This window comes from Myxocyprinus asiaticus, chromosome 15 (assembly GCF_019703515.2).
Source record: "Myxocyprinus asiaticus isolate MX2 ecotype Aquarium Trade chromosome 15, UBuf_Myxa_2, whole genome shotgun sequence".
NCBI classification, from domain to species: domain Eukaryota; kingdom Metazoa; phylum Chordata; class Actinopteri; order Cypriniformes; family Catostomidae; genus Myxocyprinus; species Myxocyprinus asiaticus.
Genome location: NC_059358.1, coordinates 32061016 through 32073553, shown reverse-complemented (window position 1 = coordinate 32073553; position 12538 = coordinate 32061016). Strand labels below are relative to the sequence as shown.

General features: G+C 38.0%; 1 protein-coding gene across 1 annotated transcript in view; it reads left to right on the top strand.

Annotated features, from left to right (window-relative positions):
- The window catches only part of LOC127452982 (cyclic AMP-responsive element-binding protein 5-like), a 109389-nt gene that overhangs the window by 7771 nt on the left and 89080 nt on the right, over positions 1 to 12538 (top strand). The window contains exons 2-4 of the mRNA XM_051718926.1: positions 2585 to 2662; positions 3360 to 3453; positions 7328 to 7449. Coding sequence (XP_051574886.1) covers positions 2609 to 2662; positions 3360 to 3453; positions 7328 to 7449 — 270 coding nt within the window. The 5' untranslated portion in view covers positions 2585 to 2608. The remainder of the gene's footprint in view (positions 1 to 2584; positions 2663 to 3359; positions 3454 to 7327; positions 7450 to 12538) is intronic.

The window sequence follows — 12538 nt, the reverse complement described above, 5'->3', positions numbered from 1 at the left end:
GCAGCATCATGGCACTGAAGAATGGAACTCAGTGGTCATGGTGAGCAGCAAGGAGAGAGAGATTGAGAGAGAGACAGAGATCGGCACTTGTAAAATGGACACTAGAAATGGATGAGAGATTTGCCATTGTGATGAAACATTTCTACCGTTTATTGCCCTCTTCATAATTTGTCGCCCTGTCACTTTGCTCTGTTGCCACGTACATTATTACCCTATTGGATAGCGGAAACTACTCTATATGGACAAATGTATGTTGACACCTAAACACCACACTCATGTGCTTGTTGAACATTTATTTCAATAGTTTTGCAATAGGGTGTTGGTCCCTACAAGCCTCCACTCTCCTGAGAATGTATTCCACTAGATCCTGGAACATGACTGTGGGTATTTGTATGTATGTATACAGTATATATATATATATATATATATATATATATATATATATATATATATATATATATATAAATATATTGCTATGAATAAACTACTTTAAAACAGACCTGATACCAGCTGCTAAGACCAGGGCTGGTGAGGTACTAAAAGGACAAGAGAGTTTAAGTGTCAAAAGAGCTGCTAATGACTGGCAGCTCATTGATACATTGACCTTGGTGCCGTATGTCTGGGTTAGCCACCGACTTGCATGCACAACAAAGAGTGGATAGTTTACACCTTACCCTGTGGTCAGTGAAGGCTCCATGGTGATGAAGGAGCAGAGTGACACTTTATGGTCAGTTATAGGAATTCAAGCCTCTCTCCTTTTCCAAATGGTAGGCCTACCTCAGTCCAAGGTTTTTATAGTTGAATTGTTTTATTGAAATTTTTTTTTTCCTGATTATATTGTATATTTTTTCCCCTTTCAACTTAGTTTACTATTTGTTTGTTTTCACTTTATGACTCATAGTTTTAGTCAAAGTTCCTTTAAGGCAAGTCAGGTCACTTGGCGGCCATGCTCATATAACCATAATGCCTATTTTCTAATGCATACAAGTACAGCTCCTATCTACTTGAATGGGGAAAGATGGTGATCTCCACAACAGTTGGTCAAGATTACAAGCAAATAACATATTTCAAATCAGTAATAAAATCTGACAACAACCGTATTATAAATTGTGCTTCTTTAGCTCAGATCACTCTAAAAAATTCTATTTATCAGGCTGGTCCAGCTAATGCAAGTGCAAATTCTAAAAAAAAAAAAAAACTGACAGGCGATATCTCTTTAAAAAAAGTGACTGGCTGTTTTTACTGTAAGGTGGAACTTACAGTAATATTCAGTGTTACAAATTCTCCAATTTATACTGTAAGTATAGTAGTGACCCATCTCATCTTAAACAGTCAGAGTATTTTAGGACTGACAAAGTTAATGCGTTAAAGGGATATATTCTTTCATTTTTTATTCTTTCATCATTTACTCACCCTCATGCCATTCCAGATGTGTATGACTTTCTTTCTTCTGCTGAACACAAACGAAGATTTTTACAAGAATATTTAAGCACTGTAGGTCCACACAATGCAAGTGAATGTGTACCAAATTTAATTGTGAAGCTCCAAAAGCACATAAAGGCAGCATAAATGTAATCCATACCACTCCAGTGTTTAAATCCATATCTTCAGAAGCGATATGATAGGTGTGGGTGAGAAACAGATCAATATTTAAGTCCTTTTTTACTATCAATCTCCACTTTCACTTTTACTTTAACATTCTTATTTTGTTTTTGCCGATTCACATTCTTTGTATATATTGCCACCTACTGGGCAGGAAGGAGAATTTATTGTAAAAAAGGACTTAAATATTGATCTGTTTCTCACCCAGACTTATCATATCGCGTCTGAAGACTTGAATTTAACGACTGGAGTCATATGGATTACCTTTATGCTGCATTTACTGTATGTGCTTTTTGGAGCTTCAACATTTTGGTACACATTCACTTGCATTGTGAGGACCTACAGAGATGAGATATTCTTCTAAAAATCTTTGTTTGTGTTCAGCAGAAGAAAGTCATACACATCTGTGATGGCATGAGGGTGAGTAAACGATGAGAGAATATTCATTTTTGGGTAAACCTTTTAACTGATATCATTTCAATGTTTAACAATGTTACATTTCACATGGCAATTTAGTTTTATAGCTATCTAGTGGCTTTTCCATGTTTAATGAAGGTGGTAGAGAAGGTTTCAAATTTTATAATATACTATGTATATTTTTTAAATACAAGTAAATTTAATTTGTGGTTATTTTTATTGTATTTTAGTTAGTTTTGTAGTCATGAAAATATATTTTAGTTTAGAAGTTTTTTTCCTAAATTTGTCAACTTTTTTTTCAGTTAACAAAATGGTTTTCATTTAGTTTTCACTTTAGCGTAGTATTAAAACTGGTATGGACTTAAACTTTACAACCCCTAATGTTCTCTCCCAGGGTGTAAGACACTAAATAATCACTGAGATTCCATTAAAGTCTCTCCGGGTAACACGGAGTAGGCTATCACTGGCACACGATATATTAGTGACATAATGTGAGCAGGTCTTTACGCCTCTGTGTCCCGGAGGCGAACCTGAAGTGAACTTCTCTCCTCTGCTTTGTGTTCAGGTTTATGAGGAGCCAGTAACAGTGATGAACTCCGAGCAGGAAAGGCCGTTCGTGTGCAGTGCCCCGGGCTGCTCTCAGGTGAGTCTGATAGAACAATGGCAAAGATGAACACACCAGTAACTCGAGAATGCACCTTCTTAACGTGAAACTGTGACACAGACAACAACAGCGAAATGGTATCTTGTTGAGGCAAATGTCAGCCAGCGGCTTGACTTGGATGTTTCTGGCTCAGATATCTTTGCATGTTTTGCATGAGGAGGAATCCTCGTAAATATGGTAAATAATCTCTCTCAATGCATATTTGATTTGTGGATCCATTATTAGACTAAGCCTGGTCATTGTCTGTCTAAACATGTTTGTGCATGTGGACAATTTGGAGATGCAATATGTACACTTAAACATCAATTAAAATCATGTAATTAGTGTAAAGAGGAGGTATTTGCAATCATAAGGGTGTTATTGTAATCTGTTCAGACAGACAGTTTATGCCTAAGGCTCTGTTTGTTGTACAAGGTGGTATGTGTAAGATCTGTAAAATAATATTGCTCATTGCTAGAGAGACTCACTAATTGTCATATTCTGCTCTTTACCTAAAGCTGAAAACATGAAACATGTTCAAAAACAATCCTTATGTTTGCAGTTTTGTTTGGTGATGCTAGTGTTGCACAATTTCACACTTCAGCTTTAAACAAATGAGTTTTTTGTTGAATGCAAATTAACCAAGTTGTTTCTCTTTTGTGATTGAATAGCAACCAGTTGTTTTCATATTCTCCAGAGATTCCCTACGGAGGATCATCTAATGATTCATCGGCACAAGCACGAGATGACCCTCAAATTCCCATCCATCAAAAACGACAACATGCTGTCCGGTGAGACACACACACACACACACACACACACACACACACACACACACACACACACACACACACACACACACAACACACATTTACTTACCTCTTTTATGAGTGTCCTCTTAGTGTCTGTCTTTGATTAGATGCATTAGGCAGGACGCATGACTTAGCAAATGTGTAGGTGTATTTTTAAATGCCAAGCCATGTGGCTAAAATAATATTTGTGCAGTGCTCTGCCTCACTCCCCTAATCCCAGTCATCAACCCTGTACCCTGAGCTTCATATCAATTAGAGCGCTGGCTCTCTCAGGGGACGAGTGGAGGGGGGAAACCGTGCAGGGAAGAAAATATAATAAGTCTCTACTACTATGATGAAAAAGTGGAGGATTCCAGGGTGCATATTCGAGATTTTCTCACCCACACCTATCATATCGCTTCTGAAGATATGGATTTAAACACTGGAGTGGTATGGATTACATTTATGCTGCCTTTATGTGCTTTTGGAGCTTCACAATTAAATTTGGTACACATTCACTTGCATTGTGTGGACCTACAGTGCTTAAATATTCTTGTAAATATTTCTATGTAATGTCATAAAAAGTGTACAGTACTGTCGGAAAATTTTGCTCACTCTTTCCCATATAGTTAGCCATGATCATATTTGTGTCATTCGCTTACAGTGAATTATGAATAAGTGAATTAGTAAGTGATTCTGGCACAACATATGAATGAATGTATAAAATACAAGATAATTTATAGTCAGCTGGTTGTAATCGCACAATAAACCCTGACTGGATGATCAGTATCATAATTTTGCGATAACAGCTGGCTAGCTGTATAATATCCCGCTTATTACATGGCTACTAAGCAAATAAATATATAAATGGACATTTTATATTGATTTCCATCGAAATTATGTAATTATGTGAGAAGAAATAAATCGCTGAACAGCTGAAATCCATCTCCGGATTGCAAGTTCTGTTGGTGTTTATTTTGTAAATAATAACTGTCTGACTCTTCATTATCCAGCCTATTACAAGACTACTTGCCAAATAAATAAATAAATGGACATGAAACATTGATTTGAGTTAAAATTATTTTATTAGCTTACTTGTAGAGATAGCACAGTGATCCGAGAAACAGGAAAGATGACTTGCACTACCCGGATGATCAGTCTAATTTGTGGATGTGCGGTTGTTACTCAAAAATAATACACCACTAGATGGTGCCATTTACTAATCAGAACAGAGTATTCGAGAGCACTGTGTAATAAATGTTTATAACATTTATGTTGTCTCTTGCGCCTCATTAAGGGTGCCTCACCATGCCGAATTGCCATAAACATTTTTCTGTCATGAACAGTTTTCATGACAGTACTCTCTTTCCGCAGTTTCCCTCAGACGTTCATCACATGAAAAGATTGTCTGAATTAACCTGACTACATTAGGTTACACCAACAAAACTAATTTTAAAGGTTTGTCAAGTTGAAATAGCTCCTTAAGGTAACAATTATGCAGTGTGAACAAAGCCTATGAGATGTTTAAGATGGATGGATTCTTTTTTTCTTTTCATTTGAAAATACTTAATGTTGGTCTTTACTCAGGGTTATAAATGTAAGGAGGTGGATCTCTTATTTCATGTGATCACAAGCAAAACAAATATGAATTCTAACATTCAGTCATGCTTTGTCACCAAATGAAAAATTACTTTTGTTATTTTTTGCATTATTTTATTTTTACATCATTTTCAAAGGAATCTTAAGGCAAAGAAATGAAACTGAGCGGAATCAGAAGTGATTCCGCTCAGTTAGTGATGTCATCTCTGTACACTCAATACAAGTTTGCTGTAAATCCCCTATGCAAATTTAACCCAACCCAAACAGCTAAATACAAACTGCCTGGTGAGGCCATGTGGTCTTTGGAACTAGGATGCATTTCTAGCCAATTGCTGTGTCTCTCTCCACTCAGCCTGTGATTGTGTCCTTTTCATTATTTACCCTTGTCAGAGTGGCGGATCAGATTTCTGGGATCAGCTTTAGGTTTCTCACTTGCTCTGCATTCTTTTACATGCAGTTCCCTCTTTCAGTAACTCACTTGCTAACCAATGTGCACTTGCATTCCTTCACTCACTACCTCTAATTTACTCAACCTCTCTCCCTCAAACACAATCCACTGAGAAATCACACATACTTCTTATTGAGTTTGCAGTGGGACGATAATTTCTAGCCACTGAAGCCACATAATAACTCATTATCTTGTGCTTTATCAAACCCACAATGAATATTAGAGTCTAGACTGAACCACAATCCCAGAACTCATAGAAAATGATCTGTGTTAACTCTCAGCAACTTGACATCTCCAGTATCATGATAGAATAGAACGAATGATAATGATATATTTAGACCCCATGAAATAGCTTGACGAGCACGGCTTTCTTTCCCATGTTCCTATTGAAACAGGAGGTTTGGGCAGAACATATTGATGGGATTGTCCTTTTTTTTAAATAGCCACAACAGGCTAAAGATATGTTACAGCCATAAACCATGATTTGCTACTTGCGAGGCAGTTGCAGGTGGTATGGAAGTGATTCTTATTCTAGAACAGTGGTTTCCAAACTTTTTTAATCTGCAGCACCCCTTTATAGTGTTTTTTCCCCCACAGCACCCCAACCACTGAAACAAATAAAATAAATACATTTGCTATTAAACACACTCCTTCATTTAAAAAGTTTAAGATTGAAAATAGTAACAAATTAAATTAAAATAATGTAGCCATCAAGTGTTTCTCTTTAACATTGCTTCAAGTTTTTAAAGTAATTATTCAAGAGCTAGTAATACAATTTAGTAATAAAATAGAGAACGGAGTCAACGGTGCTTTATGTTTTTTTTTAAGGAACAGCAGCAATTAATCATTGAAAAAATAGTGATATAGAAACTTTAAAAGGTAATTAAATGAAAAATAGAACAACTTAAATTTACTGTGTGATTATTAGATATACATTAATAAAGATTAAATTCAGTCAGTGTTTGAATGAATAGCAGACCTGTTATTAAAATGTATTGGCTTAAAGCTTCTGAAGTTATCCAGCCAAGAACGGTGAGTGCTTTTGTCCTTTTCTTGTCAATATTGTTGTATGATTAATATTAACGATAGGCTTATAACAGCTGCGGCATATTAGGCTGCATTTACACATTGCACAGATCAGATATTTTGATATAAGTTTTTTGCCCTGTCTACATCACGTAATACATTAATGGCTTCCATTAATATTGCGTCAAGATGGCACAGACTTTTGACCTGTCTGTTAACACTCCAGTAATACATTAATGTCTGTGTTTACATTCATATCGTGCCAAGAAGCGCATTTAAATGTTCACGCGCACAGCTGCATTCACCACGAGAAACGAGCGCTTTATAGAGAGCACTCGCACATATGCATGTGAGCGTTTAAAAAGCTTCCGACTGTAGACTTTTAACTGGTGGCTATTAAAATATTAAACTGAGCAGAAATGTCGCGGCACCCCTAGCCAGTCCTGATGGCACCCTAGGGAACCACTGTTCTAGAGAGCTTTTGATAGAGAGCATATGTAAATCTGTGTGTTGCAAGATGAGTCATTAGTACTTTATTTTTTATCAGTTTTTCTGGAAGAGAAAGACTGTACATTTTAAATGTGTATATCTGCTAAAGGTTAATTTTGTTAATATTTTAGGAGTATACTAGCGTATTGCTAATAGACATGGACTAAAATCAACTTACAGTGCATTTTACTTTTTCTTAAATCGAATCCAATCGAGTCCTTGATGTTGTTAAAAATACTTTAAAAGCTGAGCTACAGTTAGGCAAATGTACTCCATTAAATTAAAATAAATTTTACTCTTGTCTTTTTTCAGACCAGACACCGACCCCGACACGCTTCTTGAAGAACTGTGAGGAGGTAGGCCTCTTCAGCGAGCTGGACTGCTCCATCGAGCAAGAGTTTTGTAAGGCTCAGGAGGAGGAGGACAGCAAACAGGTGAGGTTATAGGATTGGTCACTGTATACCCAAAGATCAGATTTGGCACTTGAGCTTCAAACAGATTGACAGTTGTGCTCATAAAGTTGTGCTCATATCACCAAGACACACTCACTCACTCACTCACTCTGTCTGTCTTTAAGGTGAAATGTGACATTTTTGCACCACTGGTAGCACCAAATAGAATTGCATAAAGCAATGAAAAAGATGTTTCTCAAAAAGTTTCGAACTCCTTTGCTTTAACCAATGTTGTTATGTCTGGCCCAATCGGGCCATTAAAACAAACACAGGGTAGTCCTATTCAGTGCCTCTAGTGGAGCAAAGAATTACACACTTAACCTTTAACTCCTTGCCTCCATATATCACACACACAACATAAACATTCAAGCACACACATACAAACCTACAGCATAGGATAGGATTTTGTCAATTTATTTACATGGGAAGAGGAGAGAATATAATCAGTATGTGTACAACAATCCAAGCAAGTCAAATGTGTGTATAACAGATTACTACATTGGCCCGTGGGTGCACAGCACAACAAAATTAGCAATGCAAACAAAAGTTGAAAACACAACAGATTTTAGCCATAGCGACACAAAAAAATAAAGCACAATGAAAAGATTAGCCAGGTCACAACAAAATTAAGACACAACAAGGCACAATTAAGCCACAACACATGGAAAAAAACAACAACAAAAAATTAAGTCACAACACAACAAAACGAAGCCCCAACAAAACAGGATTAAGCCACAACACAATGGAAGTAAGCTACTACACAATAAAATTAAATCACAACAATCCTAAAATAATCTACAACACAACAAAATTAAGCCACAACACAATAAAATGTAGTCACAATGCAACAAAATTAAGCCACAGCACAATAAAAGTATGCCACAGCACAACAGAAATAAGGCACAACACAACAAAATAAAAAAAAATATAATAAATAAATAAGCCACAACTAGGGCTGGGAAATTTAACACTTTCATTTCTGCAATTAATTGTTTTTGTTTAACATGTAAAAAAAAAAAAAAAGCAATTAATGCAGTAACCATTTGTTTATTTTTACTTCTTGAAACTTCACACAATGGAAGAAAGTTGTCTCCAGTTGTTCCTGGCAGGCTACTCAGCCACAGGCTCCATATGGATAGGATTAGGGTGGGGGCGGGGTTACATGAGATGAATGTCCCGGGCATAAAACACTGGAGCGGATTTACTGTACGGAGAATGGAAACTTTACCTGCAAGCAGTGACCCAGGCGGTTTGTGCGAGATATATGGGCAAGCTAATGTATCTCTTTGAATCGCCTGGAAATGCACAACTACTATCGTCTGAACCACTGTCAAAAGCGAAACCGAGTGAGACCCAGCATATGCGCGATAGACACTAAAAGAAGGACCTGGCCTTCAGCAAGTTTCAGCCAAGTATACTTGCAGAGACTGAACGGCAGCCAGAGAAAATAATAGTTTTTAGATTTTAAACTTCAGCAAATTAAACTTCAGCATTCAATATGTTTTGTATCTGTATGTGTAGTGTCTCATAATGCATTGGCAATGTACAATAAGTTTCTCTTGCCAATAAAGATTGAAATGAATTTAATCTGCCCATTTGATCCTATTATTAAATAAAGTCCACTGGAAAATGCCAGAAGATTTTGGCTAACTTTTAAACACATATCTACTGATTTTATTGTATCAAATACTTTGTATCATATAAACATTGTATCAAAGATTTACACCTGGAAAAAACTGTTCCTGTGACTGACGGTTCTGGTGCTCAGAGCTCTGAAGTGTCGGCCAGAAGGCAACAGTTCAAAAAGGTAGTGGGCAGGGTGAGTGGGGTCCAGAGTGATTTTTCCAGCCTTTTTCCTCACTCTGGAAGTGTATAGTTCTTGAAGTGGGGGCAACCAATAATCCTCTCAGCAGTCCGAACTGTCCTTTGTAGTCTTCTGATGTCTGATTCCGTAGCTGAACCAAACCAGACAGTTATTGAAGTGCAGAGAACAGACTCAATGACCGCTGAGTAAAACTGTATCAGCAGCGCCTGTGGCAGGTTGAATTTCCTCAGCTGGTGAAGGAAGTACAACCTCTGCTGGGCCTTTTTCACAATGGAGTCAATGTGGGTCTCCCACTTCAGGTCCTGTGAGATGGTCAGTGTTGAGGTGTTTCTCCTAAAGTCCACAATGATCTCCACTGTTTTAAATGTGTTCAGCTCAAGGTTGTTTTGACTGCACCAGACAGCCAGCTGTTCAACCTCCATTCTGTATGCAGACTCATTGTCATCTCGGATGAGGCCGATGACAGTGGTGTCGTCTGCAAACTTCAGGAGCTTGACAGAGGGGTCCTTGGCGATGCAGTCATTGGTGTAGAGGGAGAAGAGTAGTGGGGAGAGCACACATCCCTGAGGGGCACCAGTGCTGATTGTACAGGTGCTAGAAGTGAGTTTCCCCTGTCTCACAAGCTGCTGCCTGTCCGTCAGAAAGCTGGTAATCCACTGACAGATAGACATGGGAACAGAGAGTTGGTGTAATTTATTCTGGAGTATGGCTGGGATAATGGTGTTGAAAGCTGAACTGAAGTCCACAAAAAGGATCCTTGCATATGTCCCTGGTCTTTCCAGATGATGCAGGATATGATGCAATCCTATGTTGACTGCATCATCCACAGACCTGTTTGCTCATTAAGCAAATTGAAGGGTATCTAGAAAGGGTCCAGTGATGTTCTTCAGGTGGGCCAACACCAGTCTCTCAAATGATTTCATGACCACAGACGTCAGGGCGACAGGTCTGTAGTCATTAAGTCCTGTGATGTTTGGTTTCTTTGGGACAGGAATAATGATTGAGCGTTTGAAGCAGCATGGGACTTCACACTGCTCCAGTGATCTATTGAAGATCTGTATGAAGATGGGGGCCAGCTGGTTAGCACAGGATCGAAGACACACTGGTGAGACGCCATCTGGTCCTGAAGCCTTCCTTGTCTTTTGTTTCCGAAAGACGCGGCTCACATCATCTTAACAGATCTTAAGTGCAGGTTGAGTATCAGGAGGGGGGAGGAGGGGGGTTGCAGGAGGTGTTTGTGTTTGTGTGAAGTGAAGGTCAGAGTGGGTGTGGGGTATGAGATTGGGCCTTTCAAATCTGCAGTAGAACATATTCAGGTCGTCAGCCAGTTGTTGGTTCCCTACAGGGTTGGGGGTAGGAGTCCTGTAATTTGTGAGTTGTTTCTTGCCACTCCACACTGATGCAGGGTCGTTAGCTGAAAATGTGTATTTCAGCTTCTCAGAGTATCTCCTTTTAGCCACTCTGATTTCCCTGTTCAGTGTGTTTCTGGCCTGATTGTACAAGACTTTATCCCCACCCCTGTAAGCATCCTCTTTGGCCTGACAAAGCTGCCTGAGCTCTACTGTAAACCACGGTTTGTCATTGTTGAACTTTAAATAAGTCCTAGTAGGAATGCACATATCCTCACAGAAACTGATATATGATGTAACAGTATCTGTGAGCTCGTCCAGGTCTGTGGCTGCAGCCTCAAAACACTCCAATCCGTGCAATCGAAGCAGGCTTGTAGTTCCAGCTCTGCTTCATTGGTCCATCTCTTTACAGTCCTTACTACTGGCTAGGTTGATTTTAATTTCTGCCTGTAGGTTGGAAGAAGATGAACCAGACAGTGATCAAAGAATCCCAAAGCTGCTCTAGGGACAGAGCGATATGCATCCTTTATTGTTGTGTAGCAATGATCCAGTATGTTCCTGTCTCTGGTGGGGCATGTGATGTGCTGTTTGTATTTGGGCAGTTCACGTGTGAGGTTTGCTTTGTTAAAATGCCCAAGAATAATAACTGAGTCCGGGTATTGTTGTTCTGTGTCTGTGATTTGATCAGCCAGCTGTTGCAGCGCTGTGTTCAAACACGCGTTTGGTACGATATACACACTCACCAGGAGAAACGAGGAAAACTCCCGCGGCGAGTAGAAAGGCTTACAGTTAATAAAGAGCGCTTCCAAATTAGGACAGCACATCCTCTTTAATGTTGTTACATCTGTACACCAACTTTCATTGATATAAAATCATGTTCCACCGCCTCTCGTTTTCCCCGTTAACTCCGTGATGCGATCCACTCTGAACAGCTGGAAGCCCGGCAGATGTAACGCGCTGTCCGAAAAACCGGGAAAAGATTGTCTGGTACATGCTGTCGAATGATCAGCAGTTCGTCTCTGTTAAAACTGACTGGAAAAAGATTACTAAACACAGGACAAACAAACAAAAACAACAAAAGAACTGAGGAGCTCCACACTAAGGCAGCCATCCGTGGCACCATCATGATGATATATTCTTTAATTATGAATTAAAGTAGGATTATGCCACAACACAACAAATTATGCCATAACACAATAAAAGTAGGCTTATGCCACAACACAACAAAATTATGCCATAACACAATTAAAGTAGGCTTATGCCACAACACAACAAAATTAAGCCACAAATAAACAGAAATAAGTTACAACACAACAAAATTAACGGAATTAAGCTACAACACAACATTTATTCACAATACAACAAAATTAAGCCACAACAAGACTGAAATAAGCCATAACAAAATAAAAAAAAATTAGCCGCAACTGTTTGGTTACCACAGAATTAAGCTACAACAGAAATAAGCCACAACACAACAAAAAATGGTAACATTTTACAAAAAGGTTTTATTTGTTAATATAAGTTAATGAACTAACAATGAACAATATATTTGTACACCAGTTAATAATCTTGGTTAATGTTAATTTATAAAGATCCAATTGTTCATTGATGTTTCAGTTTAGTTCATATAATATGTTAATATTATACATTAACATATGTTAACATAGGCAACTTTTAATGTTAAAGATGCATTAGTAGTATATGTTGAAATTAATATTAACCAAGTGCTGAAAAAGTTTTGTTCATTGTTTGTTCATGTTTACTCATTTTAACCATTAAATCCTTATTGTAATGTGTTACCCAAAACACAACAAAATGAAAAGAAAACAAATATTTGTAAAACAATACATTTTAAGTCGCCATTTGTGGATCTGTCTCAAATGGACCTTTAGGAAGT